Source organism: Poecilia reticulata, chromosome 20 (genome assembly GCF_904066995.2).
Source record: "Poecilia reticulata chromosome 20, P_reticulata-male-v2, whole genome shotgun sequence".
Taxonomy (NCBI): domain Eukaryota; kingdom Metazoa; phylum Chordata; class Actinopteri; order Cyprinodontiformes; family Poeciliidae; genus Poecilia; species Poecilia reticulata.
The window spans coordinates 7,729,006-7,752,617 of record NC_088849.1 but is presented as its reverse complement, the minus strand read 5'-3'; the positions used below and the strand labels follow the sequence as shown (position 1 = coordinate 7,752,617).

Below are 23,612 nucleotides of genomic sequence, written 5' to 3'. Positions count from 1 at the left end.
GCTTGCAAATAATAGCATTTCTGATGTCCTCACAGCTCCTTTGTCTTTACCATTGTCACATGTGGAGATGAACTAACAGGTGGCTTTTAAAGCACCAACATGATTGTTCATTGGTTAATTCATGTCACGTGTGTGGAGGCAGTCCATCACAAGTGATCTTTATGTGTGATTTGCAACAGGAGAGCCAAATTGGGTTTTCATATTGATTTGCAGCAAAGGGTGTCAATACCATTGACGTGGTAAAAATGATGTTTTTGTTTTCCTCATAATGTTTATCTTTTTAAAAAATGTTTTTTTATCATTTGCTGTTTTGCATCAAGCACAAGCTATCAGCAGTAAAATGTTGTTTCACTTGATGAATTTCCTTCAGTAAATATTCCATTATATGTACTTAAACTTCATGGTGCCAATAATGGTGAGCAGGACTGTAACATAATGTAGAAAAAACCCAACACGATCAAAGTTTATTAATAATTTCCTTTAATGTACATGTAGTGTGACTGATTCTTTCAGGGGTTTCCCCCCTAATGATCAAAAAATTTCAGTCAGAAAAAAAAAGAACCCACATCTTACAAGAATTCACACAATATCTCAGTAAAAATAATTGCAACATTAGTAATTATTGACTTTAAAAAAATCTATACATTAAAAAAAAAAAAAAAAAAAAATCAAGTAAAAGATGTAACAACCCATGGCAATAAGTGTCTCAGAGGGGGTTTTGGGTTTGGGTTGGGGTTCTACAGTTCTGACTCGATGCTGGTCTGCATATTTACAGTGTTGCAAAAGTATTCACACCTCTAAAATGTTTTCACACTTTTAACGTGGCAGCCACAAATCCTATGTTAGAACACCACAAAGTAGTGTACAATTAAAAGGGGAAACGTTTTTGGGAGGGTTTTGGCATGTTTTATACATTTAATTTTACAAAAAAAAAGAAAAAAAAAGTAAACTGAAAAATGAGGCATGTATTTGTAATTGCTCACCAATACTCTGAAAATCTTCAAAAATACACTGAAGATGTGAAAAACATCTCATGTGGTATGAATACTTTAGCAAAGCGCCGTAGCATCGCATTCACTAACAAACCCGCAGCCGCTACTGACGCACACAAGCATTTCATAAAGGCAGATCATTGTGAGTTTTAGCTTCAATGCCCCTCGGAGTTTTAGGGAAAATTAGGCGGGGGGGGGGGGGGGGGGGGGGAGAGGGCGTTGAACCTCTTTACATGGCTCCCATTGAGGTCTGTCGACATCATCTTGAGAAAAACTGGCGAAACATGGAGCCAGAGTTTAAACTGCTAAACCTCTTTTTAAGGGCTTTTCGGTTAAGGCGCTGAGAGACTCTTTGCATTAGAGGACACTTTGGAACAAACAACAGTGACGAGAAAACAGACGTACCATTGCCGTTTTGAAATAAACAAAACAAAAAAAAAAAAAGCATGTAGTGCATTTACTCGCAAAACACTTCAATACGCTTAAAATCGACTGCATTATTAAAGTATAATCTGCCAAAGTGCATGATGCATAATTTATCCTTGATGAACAGCGTCGTGCCTCAGCTCCATGTTCGCTTTGGAGTTGGGACAGAATTTTCACTCGCTTTACGTCGGTGGAATTTGTTACAACCTTAGAACTGCATCGAACGGAAACAAGATTTGCATAATAAAAGATTAGTGTGTTTCCTGTTTCCGAAAACAAAGTGAGGTTGGGTTTATATGCACTAAACGAATAAGCTTCTCAAACCTAGAATGAATCAATATTCTTGAGTGTAATACTTTTCTGTGACACGTTTTTGTTCATTTCGCATTTATTCACACATTTTTTTCATAGTAACTTAAAGCCACAGCTGATGATTTTTCGAAGAAACCTGAACTCCACTACAGTACCGAAAAAAAGCTGAAGGATGAGCTTAAAAATCTCCCTGTATTTTAAACATGGAGTAAAAAAAACAAAAAAAAAACAAACTACTGCCACAGACCGCCGCTAAAACCGAGTTAAAAATCATCAAATAAAACAGGCAACACAATAACGTTAAACATAAATCAAATTTTTTTGTTTTATGTTTCAACTTGCACAGTAACTTTTTCTTTTTGCATCCCTGTCCTTATGATCAAATACCACACACACCTAAATACTATTAGTGCTTCTCCAACAACATATTAAAGAGACAGTTCAGGATTTCTGAAGCGAGGTTCAGTTCATTTCCTACCTGCAGTAGATTAACTCCTTTGGTGTCTTTATTTAGCATTTAATCTGATTGGTTGAACGTGGAGGCTGGAGCTTCAATGCTTGTTCAAGAGCATAAATGTTGTAAAATCTCGTTTTGTTTTTTTCAATGCAGATACATTTCAAAAGCATTTTTTGACAACAAAAATTCTTTGTTCCTCTCAAAAACAGGAAGTGAGTACCATATATGGATAATGACAATGGGCAGAAAAGTGAGCGGTCTGCATAGATTATCAATGTAGAAAACATGAGTGAGCTGAGATCATAAAGTATTATTGGAAATTATTATTATTATATTATTTTTTACATTTTGTGTCTAAAATTCAAGTAATAAAAAATATATGTTTTAAATATAGAAGGCCATAGAGAGCACAACTTCTGTACAAAAATTAAAGATTATCTTTATTTCTAGCATTAAATAACTTTCAAGGGATGCAACATGGGTAACAGCAACATTAGTATACTTGATAACTAGCTTATTACAACATATTAACATGGATTGGCTTTATTTTTTATTAAAGATTTTAGTCTGGCTAGCTATTAGCTCTTGACTCAGCGACCAACTAAACTGGAATTGTGTTGCATTCACTTTTTTATATACACTGCCGTTTTGGATAAAATAAACTGAACTGAAAATTTGACATAAAATGATTCTAAATGAAGACACAGAGAAAGTTGGCTACTGCAGGTAAGATAAAAAGCTTTTCTTATATTGCAACAAAAATGCTTGAAAAATCATGAACTTTCCCTATAATTAGTGAATAATGTATTTTTAGATTTAGTTAAAAAAAAAAAACATTGTTTATTTAAAAAAAATTATTGATGCTACTTTTTAGACACACATGTAATTTGTGCTCTTAAAAATCTTAATAGTTTAAGATTCTAGCATCCTATAGCTCTTCACATTTGTTTTCGTTTGTATTTCATTTGACTCAAATAAAAACAACATTTTTGTCATAAACAATTAGTGGGTTGTGGATGGAAACACACTAGGATTCTGACATAAATATACGCCTTATAATGAAAGTGCCAATTAGTTTCACTCAGTTAAAGTCACGGACAGCCCGAGGGTTTTGAAGAAACGACCAAACCGCGGTTCGTTTCCCGCGACATAGCGATAGAAATAAGTTCAACATATCAGAGAAAAATCCCAAGCCTGCTTGAGGCTCGCTGTGCATAGCGTGTATACTTGAAGGCATTATGTTCTCAGCTTTTACAACCAGATTTAGTGTTTCATACCGTTATATCTTGGGTCTCCACCCGTTTATGAACTGCATGAGTTTCTTCACCTGCAGCTTGCTTAGGCGGAAGTCTTCGGACAAAATCTCTTCGGTGAGCTGCAGGAGGAGATTCCCGTCAATCTTCTCGGACACAAAAAGGGAGACTATGTCGTTGGGCAGGCCAATGAACTTCAGACACTTGGACACCTCTTCAATGGAGATGCCGGACAAGTTCAAAGGCGGTTGCCACTGTGCGATGGAAGAGACAGAGGGACAGTTTAGAGTTGCAGAGCTGGAACAAATCTCGTTGGTGCCAGGCTCGGTTTGAACGGCGGCTTGCTGCGACTCGTTGCAGATGGACTCCGTCGGGAAATCCGGGCACTTCTTGATGGCGTTGGATTTAGGTGTTCTTGGTGGTAAAATGGGGCAGGATAAGCTCTGCTTAGTGTTCGATTCTTCTATTGGCTTGTTCCGGTACATTTCCGAGTTGTAGCTTGAAGATTTAGTGCAGATCTGGTCCGTGGGGCCTTTCTGCAAGCTGAACTCCCCGCGGCGGCATGCCAGCTCTCGGCCATCGTAGTCGTCCAGACTGATTGCACAGGTCTTCGAGGAACTCGGGGTCCTCTTTCTGGGGTAGCTGAAGTAACTCCGGCAGCTCGCGGGCACGAACTCGTCCATGCAGTGAGCGTCTCCTCCGATAAAGTTGTTGGGCCAAGACAGACGGGTCGGCACGTCGTCCAACGGCGGGCCTCCACTGGGCGAAGTGGCTCTTTTCTCCGTAGTGCTGGCGTTACCCCAGCTGCAGGGGTAGCAGACGTGACTTTGCTCTTGTAGCTCGGCTCCCTCTTGCTCAGTTGCTCCACTGCTAAAGAAAAATGACAAGACTCATTTGCCAAATAATTCTATTAAATCTCCCGCCCCCCTCCTAGAATGCTTCCGATTCTTACATGTTATGGAGACCTGAGGAATAATAGGAAAGAGTTGGACTTGGAGACCGAGTGTCCTGCTGGCGGGGCTTCGAAGGGATGGGCACCGACGGTAGTTGCTTCATACTTCTGGGAGGAATGGGTGGAGCGTTCAGAAGACGACATTCCTCCTTCACCTAAACGGATTTTGGATTCATTTGAAAACAGTTAGAAAGTTTCATACTTGAAACTTTCTGTAGTAATACAAGTGCCAATGGGAAGTTGGTTACCTAAAGGCCGAGCGATACCGGAAGAAAACTAATTAGAGGTTGAAGAAGACAATCACCTTACGACGGTATGGTTTAGATCAAAGTATATTCGTGAATTAGACTGGTCCAGTCAAAGTCCAGACATAAATGCAATTAAAGATTTTTGGTAAGACTCAAAAATGATTATTCAAAGATAGATGGGTTATCTTTAAAAGTCTAAAGCTGGTAGAGACACCAGAAACACAACAGGTGCCTGAATATTTTCCTTCCACCTCATATCAATAAACTACTTTGTGTTGTGGTGCAACATAAAATCACAATAATGATGTTGACCATGAAGTAAAAATACTCAAGAATTCTACATTCATCAATTAAAGAAAGAAAAAAACCCTAAGCATGAAGACACTGAAGAATCAAACTCTCAACAGAAGCAGTTTGACTCTGTTGAGTGAAACAGTCAAACTCTGTTTGACTCAACACACAGAGTGCATCAAAGAATGGCGTTCTACTCACAGCTTCAGACTTTGGTGGGACAGGTGGTGGAGTAAGTGGAACGTCCAAACTGGTTCTAGCACTAAGAGGACATGTGACTGGATACAGTGAGGCCGTTGTCGCACAGTCGTCGTTGGTGACTCGTACACCTTCACCTGAGGAAGGGTTTGGGCTCTGCCTTTTCAGGTGATCCAACCACAGCTCCTCATAGGGAACGTCCAACTTGCTGAGATTGGCATGTTGGCTTGTGAAGTCCGACAGCTCAGGGAACAGATGCTCGTTCTCTCCGGATTCTGAATGGCCGCAGTCGGAAGGCGGAAGAGACCAGTCTCCGCACAGCGTCATACACCCCTGCAAGTTGACTTCACTATTCCCGTGCAGGTTGCTGCCATACACGCACACCGAAAGTCGGTGGAAAGACTGCGTGAGCTCGTCTCTAGCGTACGTCAACGAGCTGGGCACCTGCTTGTAGCCGGGACACCCGTTGGAGCTGCCGCTCCCGCCGTTGCCTCCGCAGCTGCCGTTCCCGCTGCTTTTCTTCGGGCTACTGCCGTCTTCGTTCCAGTCGGCCCGCACGTCCCGGACTGCCCGAGAGTAGTCGTCGATGTCAAACTGCTCCTGGCAGAAGGAAAACCAGCGGTGCACCATGGTCTCTAGCCACAGCTCTCCCTGCAGCAGCTCTTCCGGAACGATGAATATCGGCATGGCCATGTGGAAGGGGAAGTGGGTGGGGATGATCTTGTTGCTCCGCAGGACGCAGCACACCACCACCGTCTTGGTCTGGATGTTGACCAGCTTGTAGCGGTGGCCCTCGCGGATGAGGTGGAGGTCGTGCTGGTTGCGGGGCGGCGTGCTGGGCACGACCACGTTGACCGGGAGTCTGGTTTTCTCCACAATGTTCCGGATGGTGTGCTCACCATACTGCATCTGCAGCTCCAGCGGGCTGCAGGTGCTGAACCGGCCCTTGCACTGAAAGGGCAGGCTGATGCTCTCATTGGTGCGGTGGTTCATGCAAATCAAGCAGGGCATCTTCCCGCGGCCGATCTTGTTGATGGAATTGAACTTGCCGATCTTCTTGAAAATGGTGTTGAGCCTCGACTTTTCTTTAGAGCTCTTGGCATAAAGGATCTCCGCCTGACCCATTAAAGTCAGTTCGTCACCAGTACTTAGTGTTATGTTGTAAACTTCTGTGTCTTCATTACATTCCCCTGAAGCCATCTGTGAACAAAAGGTAATGGATGGGAAATTTGCACCAACACACTCATCTTTGGGACATCTTTCCCAAATGTTTAGGTAGCTACAAGCCATGGTGCTTGTAGATAAATGCGGCATTTTCAGGCATCTGGAAATTGGATCCGAAGACAAACCAGACGTATCCACATCTCAACTTTTTTTTGGATACTTGGTCAATTGATTTAGTTTTTTTCTTTCATGATATCACACAAGGAAGCATTGTGTCTGAGGTGATGTCTTAAAATACATCCACAAGAGAGCAGCTTCCATTTAACTCCTATATAGCAAATTACCCTTAACAATGTAGTGGCATCATCTGGCATTTAAGGGCATCGTAACATTTCCTAGAAAAATATCTCCATCCTTATTATACCTTTGTCATAATTCTTCTACCAACAGAAGGCCAGTTCTTCTTGTTTTCCGGAGTTATGACTGACTGTAGTTCATAGAAATGCTCAAATGAGTTTTTATAATCTAAAGCTTCATGGCTGATGCTTTTCTGTTATTTAGGTGACAATATAAACAGTATACAGGTACAAACTGGTCCAGTCAACATTCCTAAAATTCAATTAGTTAAACCTATGTGTTTATCTTTAGTCCGGTAGAAACTGATTGAGTGTCACAATAGTTTTTTTTTTTTTTTTTTTACTTTAACCTTAAAAAAACAAGTAAGCAAAACACTAAATAATGGAGTGAGAAATAAGTACTGGGACTAAAAAGCCCAGTGTGCATTGTCATGAACGCCAATGGGGTGATTTTGTCTCGTCAGACACTCCTTTTATTGCTGGAGTTAAGGCAAGCATAAAACAGTTCTGAGAAGAATGCTGTCCTTTGTAGTTCTTCATAGTTTAGCAGGAAGTCATTAAAATCAAGATAAACAAAAGGCTTTAAGTGTTTCAAGACAGCAAATTTTCCCTTCCTACTGTTACTACACTTCAGATTCTTCACTGAGAGCGATAATAAAAAGAATCTTGAAGTCTCTCCTTGACTAGCCGTTGCTGCGCAAAGCCAGTCAGCTGGCTTAAAGAGTAAGCAGGGGAAAAAATAATTTGCCTGTTTGACAATAAACATCCCCCAATGACATTTCTTTTAGCAACCTGAGCAGATAGCCTGATAACATCCACAAATTATAACTACTACATCTTTATCACTTTATCACATTAAAAATCTTTAATTTGCTGAATAAATAAATGGTGCTTGTATGACCAGGATCATTTAATAGTTTTCTTTCTGATAGTTTTCTAATTATATGTACTTCGGTTTTTACTCGTTGCTAGTCTCATGAACAGTTACCACAAATTCTCTCTGATGCATTATTGAGGCGATATCTTCATAACCACTTTTCCTATTGAACCTGGCCTAACGCAGCTTTAATCAACGTCAGTTTAACGGGTTGAATGTACCTTAACATTGAAAGTGATCTCCTCCATGACGTATACCCTCTCAGGGAAAGCTTTGGCCACCTCCTCCACACTGTTGAAGTACTGCACAGGCTCCTTGACATCTCTGTCCTGCTCCAGCAGCTTAAACTGACCTGAAGTTGAAAAAAAAACAAACAAAGAAATACAAGAAGAAAGGTCAGCTCACGTATCAAGAATATTCTCAAAGTGATGAACAGTCGACCGTGCTGTTGATTCCAGAAATGATGGATTTTCAAAATATAAACTGTTACAGCCTGGTGTATGGAGAGAGACAAAGGTGGAGGTAGAAAGACAAATTACACAGAGCTGCTAGTCATTTTATAACATTTTTAGAGTTATATTTACCTTCACAATTCATCAAAAATACTTACCAATAGCAATAAAACAAAAATATTTCAAATTACAACCGTCACTCCAGTGTCAGTGTGTGGAGAAAAAACTATTTCACAGGACGGCTTAGATGAAATATTTGGTAGAATAATACATTTCAAAATAAATACACCAACACTGTCTTCACATATGGCCAGCAGGATGGACTTTTTTGACCATTGAGGGACAAATTGACCAAAGCTGCAACAAAAACAAAAGCCCCAAAGAGTTGTGGGGATATTATTATGATGGAAAATATAGAAAATGTTGGTTAATAACAACAATTTCATCACCATATCAACAAAAAACCTTAATATTTCCTAATATTTTGCAGTCCCATTTCGAAGACATGGGTACAGGTTGTTTTTAAATAGTTATGAAATGGTAGCTGGTTGGGACGAAATTTTCATATGTGGGTTACAAACTGAACTAGTAAACTGATATAGAGAAATCATACAAAAAATGCCTGTTGCTGGAGCTTACCTTCATAATGAACAGGGATCTCTATCTTGGGCCCAATCACGTAGTGTCCCTCCTCCAGACTGTGAGCAGTAATGGTTGTCCACTGACGGCAGGAATGGATCAAGAGGTAGTCATTGTCTCGAAGCCCTTCAACTGATTGACCTGCACAAGTTATGGAGTGGCAAATAAAATAAAAAAAAATGAAATGTGCATCTTTAGATCAGACAAAGGCTACATGATTTGTGCTGTTAAGACACTGGATGCTGTGAAACACAAGTTATGACAGCAGACATATTCTCAAACGGTTTACTCTTTACGGCAAAAAGTTATTTCCATTGACATTACATGCTTCATTTACATTAAAATTACATTTCCGAGCGGTCTGTAGTGCTTAAAAAAATAATTTCTAAACTTTTCCTGCATTGTCTAGCTTCAACACAAACGAATTGGTTTTCATTCTTAGCATAAACACAGTGACACCACCTCAGAATACATTTTTATTGTTCACATTTACATTAATTTCTTCAGCCTAACATGATGTGACCTGTTAAGCAGATGCACCATTTGCGTCCTACCAAAGAAAATCTCTAAAAATGTATTTTAAACAACCAAGTCCAGCATTAATTATAAACCACAAGACTGAATTTTCTGCTCACCAACGCAAAGATAATAGCTTGAGAAGTCAGTGCAGTCACAATGTTACTCACCGTTATCCAGTTTGACAATCTGGGGCAGCTTATATGTACTGACCAGCTGGTCTAAAGGTAGGGACGTCGTGCTCCATGTAACATCTTTTAAATTGTTGTACAACATTGTTCCAAGGTCCATTTTGCTACAACTAGCTTCCATTAGCCAACTGTGGAGTTAGCTGCATGTAAACACGGCTACGAAGGGCTTCTCTGGGCCAAATAAAACAAAGATACCGCTGTTCTTAAATTAAAGTGTCATATATTAAATAACATGACGCGTCTTATCTGTTGCATGTTTCCCTTTTTTTCTACGTGCCTAAGTATCATAAGGGTTCGTTGTCTGAAAAAGTAGCAGAGCCATGTTTGTTTAGCTAGCGACGGCTAACGGAAACGCGTATCGGGTCTCTCAAAATAAGAGCGTTGTTTATTTAGACCCTAATGAGAAACTTTATTTATAACATTTAAATGTATTCACACACATTAAAATATCTAGGAAAGTATTCTATACTTTATGTCCTACTGGAGGATATAGTATATTTTTTATCAAAGGCGACATTAGGCTATTTACAAGTAATTTACTTTGAAATGTACAGACCGGAGGTTGTATTTTGTGCTGTAAAGTTTGGCAGAGTCGCTCATTATTAAAATAGATTAGGAGGTAATCCTCGACCTGTTTGGGACTATGGTGGCTGCTGCCGAGTTTAAATCCGGTAGGTGGTGACGGCAGCATCATTCTGTGGGAATGCCTCTCTTAAACAGAAAAACTAAACAAATGATGCAGCTTAGTAGGCATAAAAAAAAATAAAACTGAATAACTACCTAGACAACATATTTTTTTGAAACCACATATGTGACAATATCACATTTAGAAGCAATCTGCCAAGTTGCAAAATTGAATTAATTTAAAATTAAAATGTATTTATAATTTGCAATACTTAATAAAAGTACTTGTTGCAATTATAGGGAGAAAATTTTTCCATGTAAAATCAATCTACGTATCCATTTCTTTCCAGCTTTACTAGGTTTGCGTTGAAATGCAATGAATGTCAGACCAAATGGGTAAGCCTGAGAAAAACATTGTCTCCTCAGTTTATTTGCTGCTATTTATTTATTAAATCATGTGAAGTAACATGGGTGATCAAGGGCCAAATATGAAAGAGTTTAATAAAATACATACTAATATCTAATTATTAAAAATGGATAAAGGTGTCTATTTTTTAAATGCATCATATATTTAATAATACATTTATGCATAAATCTTCAAATAAAATTTGAAGTGAATGTAAGTTAAAAGCATAGTTATATGAATCATAATCATCAAAGTCAGTGGGCGGGATTAAAGCTGCTACAAGTTGCTGTGCAGGTTAATCAATCAGATATCAGAACACAGAGGCTGTTAAAAGTATTTTATGATCGACTATAGCAGAGAGAATGTGAAATGATAAATGGAAATATATTCATCATAAAAAATAACTGTTGAGTGTATCATGTGTCTAATACTTTATTATACAGTATAAGTATTTGCTCCATGCATATTTTGGATTCTTCATGTCATCTTAAATGATCTTGCAGCAGCTCTGAATTTAAACACCTTTTTATGATGCACTCTACATATTTCATCATATAAATAGCACTTGGACTTGTTGCGGTGCAGGGAAACTGTCAAGCACTGCTACGTGTCACCGCACTTCCTGATCTCGCTGGTACAAATCAGAAGAGCTTCCCCAATTTGCTCTCAGTGTGCCCTGGGCCCCGGCGAACATGTCTTTCGTGGACACCCTGCGGCAGTGGGACGAGGCTGTGACCTGCGCCGACAGACAGGACTGGCAGGAAGCCCTCAGCATCTTCCTGTCCATCCAGGAACCCAACTCCAAAATTTGTTTTGACATCGGCTGCCTCCACCTTCTCAACCAAGACCTGGACGCTGCTGAAAAGGTATGTCTGGAATACACACAGAGTGAAATACTGGTCACATTTGACCAGAAAGTCACAGATTCTTCCACCAATCAAAGGGTAAAAAATAAATAAATAACAAAATAAATAAAAAATAAATCATCCAGACTCTGCTGGGGTCAACTGTGAGATGATGCATATGCGATAGTGTCTGAAAGTGCGAGTCACCCTGAAAGAAGAAGTAGTTGAACCATTTTTGTTCTTTAAGAGGAAGTTACAGGAGTTTTTTTTTCTTCTTCTTCTTGTTCTTCTACTATTCCTTAGGCGTTTGACTCCAGCATTCGTAAGGATGAGCATTTGGCAGTCGCCTTCTTTCAAAGAGGAATCACCTTTTACAAACAGAAGAGGCAAGCAGCACACATCATTTGAATAAAATGCCAACTTTCTGTTTTATTCAAAATAAATAAATAAACTTGGCATATGTTCCATCCAGTTTGATTCTTGGGCACCATTTATGGATTTACCTGTCAGATACATGATGTGTTATTTACTCCACTACTCTGCTTGAAGGTATGAGGAGAGCTCAGCAGATTTCCAGAGAGCTTTTAAAACTCTCCGAAACAATCAGCTGATCGATTACAAGGCACTCGGTCTCAGATACATCCTATATGCATGTGAGGTAAGCAGTTTATTTATATATATATTTTTATATCCCTCTCCACTCAGCTGTTGCCAGAAAGAACCCAGCTGACTCTCAGTAGTTGTAAAATAAGCAGCAGCATTTACTGCATTATATAATACAGCAGCATTTTATATATATATATATATATATATATATATATATATATATATATATATATATATATATATATATATATATATATATATATATATATATATATATATATATATAATGCTATAGTAATCACACATAGTTACTATGACGATCAGATCCATCATCAAGGCTGCAATAGATGTCTCAGACGTGATGTTAGATTTATAACCATGACGCTGTTGTGATCAAAAATTGTTTGTTTAGGCGCATATTGGTAAGTTAAAGTATATATTTAAAGATAATAGTTACCTGATAGACATTTAAAATGATTTGTAGTCAATCTGTGAATAATTTTTTAACTTTAGAGTAAGCAGCTCTAACCAGCAGTTATATGCTGACTCTTCCCTGAAACTTAAACAGAAGAAGTTGGTAAACAGCAGATTCTATTTTGAAATGAATTGCGTAATGTGCCAGGAACACACATTTCGTCCAAATCCCCTCACCCCCCTCCTTGACAGACTGATAAAGCGCCTGATGACATCACATTGAGTAACTTCTGTGACCTGACTAAGGTTGAATCAGTGAGGAGTTTTTGACTAGCAATGCTGAGAAACACACAAGTTTTTATTCTTATATATATGTGTATATATTTGTAGGGAAGAAACTCCCACTTATCCAGAAAGATGAGTTCTTACTCTGTTTAAAATTGGGTTTTAAACTCCAAAGAGAAACCACACATCCAGAGAGCGCTAAGCTGGTTTTGCTTTTTTTTATTTTATTTTTTTGCATACAGCAAAAGAGTTGCAGCTTAGTTGCATGTGATTTTAAAAAAGTATTTAGTCCTGGATAAACTGTCAGGCTTTCATTTGTAGGCTATTTCATGTTGGTCATAAAATATGTATTTTAATGTATTAGATTAATACATTGAAGGTTGTGGTGGAAATACGACAAAATGTGCAAAAGTTCAAAGGTTATGAATAATTATTGTAAGGTGCTGTACATCCAAATCTATATGGATGGATGCCTTTAGAAACATACGCTCTTTATTCTGCTCAACAGTACGACAGCTTATTGAGGCCATTGTAGATTGAAGGAAAAAAAGGAGTAAAATTCTACCAAAAAAACTCTCAAACGTTTTGAGGTTAAGCTCAGAAATTTTTGTGGGTTTTTTTCTCTCACAAATTTTGACTTTTCAAGTTCAGAAACGTCCACGTTTTTTCTGAAAAATCTCTGAGATGAATCTCAAAATTTCTGAACTTTTTTTGTTTTTCACAAATTTTTGACTTTTCGAGTTCAGAAATGTCCACGTTTTTTTCTATAAAACTTCTGAAATTAATCTTAAATTTGCTGAGATTTTTGGCAGAAATCTACTCCTTTTCTTTTTGCTGTCTGCACCGTCCCTGGTGTGCCGTCACAAACAAAAAGGGTTTCAAAATAAAAGAGACAAGCTTCTTGTGTAGCATGACACTGATAGTTTTGATGCTGCAGGTTCTCCACAATATAGCTCTGGCTGAGGCTCAGCTGGGCAACTGGGAAAACGCCCAGAAAAACCTGGCAAAGGCCCTCGACTATAAGACAGAGGCCAAGCTCAGCGTCATCGACAAAGCTCTGCAGGCAACTCTGGTCAGTTACGATGTTTCTGAATCGCACGTATTAAAACAGGGAATCTTTTAAATGGCTTTCTTTTCAATTGCAGAAACGGAAGCTTTTCAAACTAGTCGAGTTCCCTTCAAAGACTCTGTTCAAACCAAACAAGCACTACGTAGCAGAGCTGGAGAAGAAGGACTATCTGGGCAAAGCAAAGGTATTACAACGCGGCTGAGGAACAAACAGAAACATCCGCTTAATTCTGCTTTTTGAGAATCAGTGTGGATGACTTGTCTTTATGTGATAGTTACCCATTTCCTTTTTCTGTGGAACATATTTTGATTTTCATTTGTTTTAAACCCTCAGGTCGTTGCCTCCGTCGTTCCACAAGATGAGTTCTCTGGATTTGCCCCGCTGCAGCCGCAGGTGAGATGTGAGTTCATGTAAGACTGAGAAAAGATCCTGAAAAAAAGTTGCAGTAGAATTCAAAAATTCACCTAAATTTACAATAGGTTTGGGTCGAGACTGTCACTTTATAAAAACATTCGGTAACAAACAAAGTTGGCTCACAATAAAAGCAAAAATGTGTAATATTTTTTCAAACGTATTAATTACTAACTTTATACTTTTTTTTTTTTACTTATTAACTTTTATTTCTATTTTGCTGTGAGTCACCAGGCTGCAGACACAGTACACTAATATAGATCACTAGGCAACCCGGGGTTATGTGCTGGAAAAGATGGAAAAAAGTTCACAACTTTCCGACTGCAAGCCAAACAGGAAGTGATGTGATAATCCTTACCCACAGTTAGTCACTTAAATAAAAAACTGCAAATAAAAACCTGCTGATACAGTTTGTAATCAAGTTGCAAACTGATGCATCTGGTCTGTGTGACTGAACTCTCCTGTGTTCTGATTGAAGGTGGAAGATGGTCCAGCTGCTCCAAAAGAACCCGAGGTCCTGAGGTATGCAGCACACACTGGAGCACTACAGTACCGATAAACACACTGCTGAATATAAATCACAGACACGATTCCTCAGAATATAAAGCTTTCAAATTTGTTGATAGCAAATTCAGAAGAATAATGTTTACAAGGTATCTGCACATTTCAGCAGTTCAAATTTAAGACTTTTTAAGACCTTTAATGCCACCTTGAATTATATTTAAGATGGAAAAAACTACAAATATAAGGAGTGTTTGGGGGGAAACTTGCCGCATTACAATCAAGCATAGCAAAACCTGCAAACTGAGCGTTATGCTAATCACATTCGATATGACACGCTACAGCCTTCACCCCCATAGTGCCAAGATTAAATGTTGTTTATAGCCCTTCGCAGCAGCAGAGAATGCAAGAAAGCTGGCAAGAGTCAATTAGCAGCTAGTTCCTGGTAGCCGCAACCGGCTCAAGTCACAGAATGCAATGAAGATGCTTGAGTGCTACTCAAACTTTTGCGTGACAAAAGAGTTTCATAAGAAAAAGAAAAAAAAATCACATTAAAAAGTATTCCCACAACAAAATTTAATACCTACTTAAGGCCAACTTAATTAAAAAATAAATTTAAGATATTTTAAGGCCTCATTTTAGACACGTTTAAGATTTTAAGGATGCGCGGACACGTAGCTTTAAACTTGTTTTCGTGTAAACAAGTTTTAGTGGGGTTTTTCTCACAAATTTTGACATTTCAAGTTCAGAAACGTCCACGTTTCTGAACTTTTTCTGAGATGAATCTCAAAATTTCAGATTTTTTTTTTTTAACAATTTCTGGACTTTTCCAGTTCAGAAATTTCCAAGTTTTTTTCTATAAAACTTCTGAAATTAATCTTAAATTTGCTGAGATTTTTGGCAGAAATCTACTCCTTTCCTTTTTGCTGTCTGCACCGTCCCTGGTGGTTGATGTGCATAAAATCAACCAACAACAGTGCTTTCAACATTTTGCTGTAATATCAGATGACTCTGTGTTCTTGACGTTGCTGTTTTCGCAGAGCGTTGGAAGGGGAGGCGCACACTGTGCTGTTTGAGTTTGTTCCAGAGACCAGCGATGAGTTGGCTGTAGTGCCGGGCAACATCGTATTTGTGTTGCAGAAAGGGGCCGATAACTGGGCCTATGTGGTCTTCAATGAACGGGTAAGACATGCAGTCATGCAGTCTGTGCTCAGAACAGACGCTTGTATTGATTTCTTGTTCCTTTTTGATGCCTATATACAGGGTATCTGCAGGTTTCAGTAAGACAAAATTAAGACATTTTAAGATCTTTTTAATGTCACGTTAAATCTAGATTTAAAACCAAAAAATATATAAATATAGGGGATGATTTGGAGATCGGCTGCACAGTGGCGCAGTTGGTAGAGCTGTTGCCTTGCAGCAAGAAGGTTCTGGGTTCGATTCCCAGCCTGGGGTCTTTCTGCATGGAGTTTGCATGTTCTCCCATGTTCTCCCTGTGCGTGCGTGGGTTTTCTCCGGGTACTCCGGTTTCCTCCCACAGTCCAAAAACATGACTGTCAGGTTAATTGGCCTCTCCAAATTGCCCCTAGGTGTGAGTGTGTGTGTGCATGGTTGTGTGTCCTGTGTGTCTCTGTGTTGCCCTGCGACAGACTGGCGACCTGTCCAGGATGTACCCCGCCTCTCGCCCGAAACGTTGGCTGGAGATGGGCACCAGCACCCCTCCCGACCCCACTGAGGGAAAAAAGGGTGCAAGAAAATGGATGGATGGATGGATTTGGAGATCCTGCTGTATTACAATTAATAATAGCATAGTGTATATTGTGAAATTTCTGGGGTCTGCTTGTGTCTACTGGTAGCACTTTTGTTCATCTTACCCTCCGTCCCTTTGTCCCTCCAAAGGTATATTAGCAGCTAGTTGCCACCTGGAGTCACAGAACGAAGTGATGTCTGCGCGAGACTCAAACTTTTGCCTGACAAAAAGCTACATAAACAGACAAAGCTAGATTAAATAGTACTGCCACGACATAAGGTCACTTAACATGTCTAATTAACGTATTTAAGTGAAACTTACATTTCTTTTCCGAATTTAAAACATTTTAAGAAGGTGCAGACACCCTGTATATATATATATATATATATATATATATATATATATATATATATATATATATATATATATATATATATATATATATATCACCCTATGGACACCTCTGGTAAAGATGTGTAAAGGTTAATCAAGCACAATTAATGAAGGAAAACTTCGTAAATCCCCTAAACTTTAAGAAGTGAACATGCCCTTCAATCATGAAAGATGATTTCCATCCACCCATCCGAGAAAAATACTTATAAAGCTCTTTCAGACATCTTTACCAGCGCTGCCAATTACTGGGGGAAGCACTGCAACACTTGATAATAATTCAGCTTAATAAATAAATAGTAATTCAGTATGATGTCCACTGCAGAAGGGACTCGTTCCGTACAACTATCTGGAGCCAACCCTGGATATCTCCCTGGGTTCTAAAAAAATCAAGGTATTTATATGAATCATTTTTTGTGCTGTTTGGCCTCTTTTTGTCGTTTTTTTATACATTTCAACTAACTCGCTCATCTTCCAATGTCATTTGTCCAAATTTACATTTCTGAGCATACCTCAGTCTTGCTGTAATTTTCATTTTTTTGCATTTTCGTTGGAAATCAGCAGGGTGTGGCTCGACTTCACAGTCGAGATCCTCCGAGAATACCAGAGAGGATTCAAGGTATGGCATGTTTGGTCAAGCAAACTGAGTTTAAAATCCTCTTTTGATAAGAGATGTAAACACTTCTTCTTCCTCATTCTGTACCTGGAAGGTCTTAGTCCTGGCAGCACTCAACAGCAGGTATGCTGATGCTCACCTATCCAGTACTACAATGATTACATTGAGATGTTTCAATTTACACATTTCCACTCTGTATTGTTATCCGTTCTCGCAGCCAGAGGACAATTCTTGTTTTGTCAAAATCCGCTTCACCTTCAACTTTGCTGTCTTGGTGTCGTCTGGGTCTTCTTACGTGGTTCTGATAGAGAAAATCAGTAAGAAGCTGAACCTCAACTCTACTGCGATCACCTTGAGGTGCAAGCTCCGTTCAAACTGTCGTCTGTGTGATTTTTTTACGGCTGTAAAACTCACATGCAACAGTGTGGGGGTTTTTTTCCAGCTCGGATTCTCGAGGGAAAAATCTCATTGACAATAACACAGAGATGGAAGATGTGTGGAGTCGTGCTCAGGGTGGGCGCATCACCTTGTGGTGTACTACCAAAGAGGTAAGGTGGTGGTTTGGTTTCTGTGTTTGCTTTACTCGTGACTAATGTTGCACCGACAAATAGGAACCAATCTCCTTCGTTTTGGGTGATCGGCAGATAGAAGTGAAACCAATCACCTTCTGCAAAGTTCTGAAAACCAACCACTACCTAGGCCACATGTGCATGTGTGCAGCTAACAATAATCGCCCTACTGCTGCCAACCTAGTGACTTTTTAGACAAAAATTTAAATAATCCGTATTGACCAAAATCAAATCGGTGCACCCCTAACTGTTCCTGTTCCTCCTCCCCCCCAATGTTGGTTTCAGAAGAACATCAATTAAACCAATATATTCAAAACTATGACTTCATGTATCTCTATCTAAGCAGCATATTTAATAATACATTTTACTTTTAGAGTGGTAAATGTGTAACTTTTCAGAAGGAAAAAAAAAAAATTATTTAGCAGGTCAGACTTTTTAAAGATCGGTGATCGTCCAGAAAAGTGCAATCGGTGCAGCCCTGTTTGTGACAGAACTTAATTAGCCTTACATGTACGTTTTCAATCAATATCTTTCAAAAGAATATGAACAAAGTTTATTTTTTTCTTGTGTAGAGAATCCTAATACAGAGATCCTGCACATTTCAAAGGAAAAAAATCCCACGCAAATTTATAGAGTTCTCCATCCTTAACATTCACTTGAAAACATATTAAAGTTCACCAAGAATCTATAGCAGAAACTTCTTCAGCTTTTTCCCACATTTTTGTACTTTCTTGATTGAAACACATTCTAAATTCAGGCAAATGAAAAAAACAACTAGATTCTTCAGTCATTCTGAAGTTTTGAGTGTGCTTTGAGTGTGCTTTGTAATTACAGCAAAGTGATGGAAAGCCACAGAAGGAGGTTTACTTGGTGGCGCTTCATTCCTACGAGTCTTCAAACCCAGAAGATCTGAGCTTCCAGGAAGGAGATAAAATCAAATTGCTCTCCAAAGGTGAGTTTCAAATCATTTCAACATGTTGCAAATATAAAATAATTTAAACTCTGTCTCTCTTTTTCTCTCTGTAGTAAACCAGGATTGGTTGGAAGGGCAATGTAATGGGAACACTGGTATATTTCCTGCATCATTTGCAGAAGAAGTTCCTGTGGATGGACAATAACTTTATGCAAATTTATTATAATTTTTTTTTTTTATTGTGCACAAGGCAGAAAATAAGAAATAACTGTAATCAGTGATTTAAGTCATGTTACATTCAGGGGTTCATTAAATATTACTGAAATATAAAGTGATGCTGGGTGATATTTGAGAAAAAATACAAACATGTGTATTTTGGCGCAAAAGTTGTCACGCAAAAGTTTAAAATTATACAGAGTCCGTTCAAAAATGAATAAATTGTGGCGTCATCAAGACGCTCCTTCGTCTTCATAGGCGATGGCTATACCTCTCCTGCCCTGCACTGCCTTTACTACAGGAGTTTCCCCCAGTTTCTGCTCCAGGCCTCGCCAGCTTCGACCTGCCAGGAAAGTCGCTAGAAAACAACGAAAGGAGCGTATTCACAAGAGTGTATATGATCCACCGTGTCAAAGCATTGGACATGCTATTAAAAAAAAAGAAGCAATAAATAAGTATACTGGATGTCTCTGACTGTTCTGTACCTGCTGAGTTTGCGTCGGCGACGGTCGTAGTCTGGTTCCTCAGCACCACTGAAGACCCGAAGGAGGAGACTGCGGGCTCACCGCTCAGCAGGTTCCGACTCCGCAGTGCTCCAGTTATCAACGACACGTCAGTTTCGTCGTCGCCTTCCTGCTGATCGGCCATCGGCACGTGACTCTGTCCACCTGACCCAAGGATAAAACCCCCCCCAAAAAAACACGTTGATAAAGGATAGAAACGGCAGGCGTGAAATGATGTTTGCGATCTTTATTTTCCCCCTAAATAAAGAGCAGCTAGGAAGTTAATTTGCAGCAGAGACGAATCAGAATGCCGATGAAGAGGAGGAAACGTTAACGTCCCTTCAGTAATGGAAAACCTCTCTGTTGTTTTTGTTAAAGACGTTGACTTTACTGCAAAATGTGGTCAGGATTCCAGCACAGGTTCTTCTTCTTTTCTAAATTAAATACTTTCCCAGAGTGTACAGCCAGTATCTGGAGCATTTTTTTTTTAAATATTACAAAATTTAACTCTACTGCGTTCATTTTGATTAATAAATTACATACATTTTGATGCGTTACAAAATTTGAACAAAATCACATTTATTTATTTATTTATTTTTTAAACATACAAAGGTTCTGGTTGGAACCTTTGTATTTGCGTGTTTCTGGTACACCCATAAATCTGACGCACAAGCAACATACACAAACGGTGATGGACGACAAATCTGCCTCTTTAGGCCCACTGGGGTTAATTTTTACTTTAAAAAATTATCTGTAGGGCAACCGGAAAAGACTATTGTTGTGAGCAAGTTGTGCTAAAAGGAGTTAACCTATCAGCGAAGCTATTCTAGCCTAAAACATCATCTCAATGTTAAACATGTTGCAACAGCACAGACGTCACCAACGCTAATGTCAGCGTCCACAGAAGTATTTTTCCAAAGAAGTTTCATAAATGATCAGGGCTTCACAACACGCCTGAAAGCTGACTGGGTATAAAAATCACTTTGTGCTAATCTGACGGTTGAATAACCTAAACAACAAATTAAAAACAATAAATACATGTTGCCCATATGTCTATAACTGTGAAAGTGTTGCCGATGTAGATTTAATTAAAATGCAATTAAGTCAGTTCACTTTTTATTTTTAACCGAGTTCCAGCGCAAATAAAAATACAAAAGTTGATTATGAATTTATAGCAGATATTTCAGACTTTAGATTATGAAAATAGAGGTATACAGCAATACAAAGGTGCGACTCACGTTGTGACATTTTGCCATTTCTTTTTTTGAGAAAGTTTGACATTAACTGACTTGACTGGTGTATGGACGAATGGACAGATTGAGGTAGTCAGCCACGCCCATGTTTCAGCCATATTGAAATGTTTTTCCCTGTTATGCCCCAATCAGTGCATTTCTCCATCATGCCTTGATGGAGAATTATATTAGTTCTCCATTAGTGCATGTTTGACTTCTAATGTTACAAGACAAAGTTATGGATGGATGGAAGCATACTGACCTCAAAGTGCCTTGGATTTTGACGGATGAATGAAAGATCGGATGGATTAATAACTAAGTGCATTTTTTATGCTTGCTGACATAATACATAGAAAGATTAACTATGAAAGGAGAAGGATGGATGAACTTACTTCAAGAAATTCATATTGTATCACATTGCCAAGGGGATTGGAAATAAAAATATTTTCCATACTAAGATCTGGTGATTGAACACTCTTCCGGACTTTTCAGGACTACATTGTAACCCTTGTGTATAAGATAATCTCATTAAATCTACCAAACAATCCATAGTCTGGTACAGGGCTTAAGGCTTTTTTTAGCTTCCAAACAATTACTCCATAAACTGTGATCAAACCTGGAAGAAGATGTCGAAAATCTGTGACGTATTCCTCGGACCACTCCCTCTTCCTGTTGCATGCCACCTCCATCTCGAACGGCGTCACCACGGGCTTGTAGAACTCGCTGGAGTCCAGCAGCGAGTTCTCGGGACACGCGATTAGCACGAAGATGTCGATCTCCAGAAAGTTCGCTAGTTTGGGAACGTTAAGCTTCCCCATGGCGAACATGTAGCTCTTCTTGCCGGCTCTGTGAAGAGTCTCTTTGAGTTGCTGGATGATGGTGAGGTAGTCGGCCACGCCCAGGGTGCCAACGAGGATGCCAACCACATTAGCGTCTTTGGCCCTTTCGATGGCATAGTAGCGTTTCATGAGAGCACGGTTGACGTTCACAGTCTCAACCCTTCCTGTCATTGATACAGGATCGAAAGAACAAAACGAGCAGCGATTCCAGGTCATCATGAAGTTTCGCAACGTGGCTCCCTCCGGGCCTACGTAGAACATACGGTAATCCGTTAGAGATGAGCCACTTTTTAAGGAGAACCGTCGTCCGAACTGACAAACGGTCTGGCTGTTGTCATCCTCAGATGGACGGGTTTCTTTATTGATCTGTCCATGACTGTAACAGTTTTCCCCTTCAACAGCAAGCTCAGTGGCTATAAGGTTTGGATACTCTGGTGAGAGGAGCGTCAGAAGATCACCTAGAAAAAAAAAAGATGAAAAGATTAACAAATTCAATGAAATTTGACAAAGAAGTAAATGTTTTCCTGGGAAAACTTGCCGATAGCGTGATCATAGTTGACGTCATAAAGGAGGAGGATGTGTGTCTGTTTGTCCATGTAAAGCTCCCTGAAAGAGACGGCGCACTTCTCTACATCCAGGGTCAGTTTTTCAAAGACATACATGACGGGAAGTCGTTTGGACGGGCTGAGGCAGGCGTTGCCGTAGTGAACGATGCAGTCAGCGCCGACGTGTTCTGCTGCTACCTCGTCAACACAGCAGCTGTTCAATGAGAATGAGGGGAACCACACAGGTTAATTTCAGATCAGAAATTATTTCATCCAGCTTAAAAACGAAAACCAAACCAGAAGGTCTGCAATATAGATTCTAATTCAATACCCCACCCATAGCTCCATATATTTTTATACTAATGTATCTGTGAATATATTACAAATTTTCCTCAAAAATTGTTGAAACATTTGCTTTAAGTAACTGCTAACTCCCACCTGCTGGCGGCAGTATTTCTTACTTTGACTACACTGCTGCCTCAACCTTACTTGATATCAAGTTATAGTTCATGATCTATGTGGCCCAATAAAAATTTAATTATTTAAGTTCTGTACAGAATTAAATTTATGTCCAATCTGACTTTTTGCTGTTGTTTTCCATCATCATGTCCTTCTAGATGTAGACTTATGTAGCGCTTTAATGAGGAAATATTATAAAAATTTATTGGATATAGTTCTAAAATAAATCCGTGATTTTGTTTGCTAAAAATCCCAAAGAACAGTTGTAAAATACTGGACAGGTTGAACAAATTACTAGTACCTGCCATAAGAGGTATCTCCCAAAATAAACGTTTTGGCTTGACTTTTTCTCTCAATCTCCGCAGCCACAGCGGCCGAGTCGACCAGCAACTCATCGGGAAACTGCAGAGCAACCTGGAAAAAAACAAACAGATACACCACACAGGAATCACAAATATCTACTTTTCATCCAATGTTAAAAACAATTTATCGGTTTTTTTATGCTACCTTTCCAAAGTGATGCTCGCTGATGAACGCGCATGTCTTCGTAATCTGATATAACTCGATGAGTTTTTCAGCAGGGGTGTTTTCCTTCAGGCTAACGTCAACCACACGCTGAATCACAGTCTCCGAGCTGCTACTGAACGCATCAGCCATGACAGTAAGCTACAAATGTCTTCGAAAACAAACGTTTTAAGGTTGACACCACTACACGTCAATAATACAAAATAAAAATAAAAAAGTCAGGACGATCTAACACTGTCCCCGCTAGCTAAAAAAAAGTATCATATTTCACTGTAACAATTATACAAATTAAACTGTTACAAGCCGGCATTTAATATGTAACTTACAGCGAAGTATCATGTAGGTAGTTTTGCTACAATCTTTACATGCTTGTCGGAAACGTAAACACGTGTCCAGAGTACAACAGGAGGGGGAGGTAGGAACACTTCCGGTTCACGTACTTTTCAAAATAAAATCCAAACCGTTCTCGCGTTTTAAACCAGAAAGTCCGGTTTTGCGTGTTTATTTGTGCAAACATGTGAGAACTTCCAGTCTACATGTTTCATTATCCAAATATAGTTTTCCAAGCGC

General features: G+C 39.1%; 3 protein-coding genes across 6 annotated transcripts; 1 reads left to right on the top strand and 2 right to left on the bottom strand.

Moving 5' to 3' along the window:
* Positions 1–463: 463 nt before the first annotated feature.
* garem (GRB2 associated, regulator of MAPK1) lies at positions 464–9,779 on the bottom strand. 2 transcript variants are annotated; one of them, XM_008438337.3, is made up of 6 exons: positions 9,304–9,779; positions 8,618–8,758; positions 7,748–7,878; positions 5,133–6,329; positions 4,393–4,547; positions 464–4,307 (listed from the first exon to the last, which is right to left on the bottom strand). In XM_008438337.3, exons 1-6 carry the CDS (start codon positions 9,443–9,445, stop codon positions 3,467–3,469), a joined length of 2,607 nt encoding a protein of 868 aa, XP_008436559.1. In that variant the 5' UTR covers positions 9,446–9,779; the 3' UTR covers positions 464–3,466. The 2 variants fall into 2 exon arrangements, with proteins under 2 accessions (XP_008436559.1, XP_008436558.1); XM_008438336.3 differs by having other exon boundaries at positions 464–4,310; positions 9,304–9,775.
* Positions 9,345–19,054, top strand: ncf2 (neutrophil cytosolic factor 2). Of its 3 annotated transcripts, none has more exons than XM_081601384.1 (16): positions 9,345–9,360; positions 11,025–11,220; positions 11,503–11,585; positions 11,749–11,857; positions 13,442–13,576; positions 13,650–13,757; positions 13,907–13,966; positions 14,463–14,506; positions 15,526–15,667; positions 16,951–17,019; positions 17,190–17,244; positions 17,336–17,364; positions 17,459–17,598; positions 17,684–17,789; positions 18,645–18,762; positions 18,837–19,054. In XM_081601384.1, the coding sequence occupies exons 2-16, from the start codon at positions 11,047–11,049 to the stop codon at positions 18,926–18,928; spliced, it is 1,464 nt and encodes a 487-aa protein (XP_081457510.1). In that variant the 5' UTR covers positions 9,345–9,360; positions 11,025–11,046; the 3' UTR covers positions 18,929–19,054. The 3 variants fall into 3 exon arrangements, with proteins under 3 accessions (XP_081457510.1, XP_081457509.1, XP_081457511.1); XM_081601383.1 differs by having other exon boundaries at positions 17,187–17,244; XM_081601385.1 differs by lacking the exon at positions 17,190–17,244 and having other exon boundaries at positions 17,296–17,364.
* Positions 18,341–23,577, bottom strand: dph2 (diphthamide biosynthesis 2). Its single transcript, XM_008438334.3, has 7 exons — positions 23,369–23,577; positions 23,025–23,193; positions 22,819–22,931; positions 22,052–22,272; positions 21,291–21,971; positions 19,425–19,607; positions 18,341–19,297 (listed from the first exon to the last, which is right to left on the bottom strand). The coding sequence occupies exons 2-7, from the start codon at positions 23,172–23,174 to the stop codon at positions 19,173–19,175; spliced, it is 1,473 nt and encodes a 490-aa protein (XP_008436556.1). The 5' UTR covers positions 23,175–23,193; positions 23,369–23,577; the 3' UTR covers positions 18,341–19,172.
* Between the last annotated feature and the right edge of the window lie 35 nt (positions 23,578–23,612).

Excerpts from the sequence above, each read along its gene's own strand:
- garem (XM_008438336.3), bottom strand. The coding sequence starts at position 9,445 with ATGGAAGCTAGTTGTAGCAAAATGGACCTTGGAACAATGTTGTACAAC. Across the intron at positions 4,548-5,132 it reads TCCCACCAAAGTCTGAAGCT|GTGAAGGAGGAATGTCGTCT; the intron begins GTGAGTAGAACG and ends AAATCCGTTTAG. Across the intron at positions 4,311-4,392 it reads TCCTCAGGTCTCCATAACAT|CAGTGGAGCAACTGAGCAAG; the intron begins GTAAGAATCGGA and ends ATTTTTCTTTAG.
- ncf2 (XM_081601383.1), top strand. The coding sequence starts at position 11,047 with ATGTCTTTCGTGGACACCCTGCGGCAGTGGGACGAGGCTGTGACCTGC. Across the intron at positions 17,245-17,335 it reads AATACCAGAGAGGATTCAAG|GTCTTAGTCCTGGCAGCACT; the intron begins GTATGGCATGTT and ends TGTACCTGGAAG. Across the intron at positions 17,365-17,458 it reads CTGGCAGCACTCAACAGCAG|CCAGAGGACAATTCTTGTTT; the intron begins GTATGCTGATGC and ends CCGTTCTCGCAG.
- dph2 (XM_008438334.3), bottom strand. The coding sequence starts at position 23,174 with ATGGCTGATGCGTTCAGTAGCAGCTCGGAGACTGTGATTCAGCGTGTG. Across the intron at positions 22,273-22,818 it reads GGAGATACCTCTTATGGCAG|CTGCTGTGTTGACGAGGTAG; the intron begins GTACTAGTAATT and ends CTCATTGAACAG. Across the intron at positions 19,608-21,290 it reads TTTTCGACATCTTCTTCCAG|GTGGACAGAGTCACGTGCCG; the intron begins GTTTGATCACAG and ends TCCTTGGGTCAG.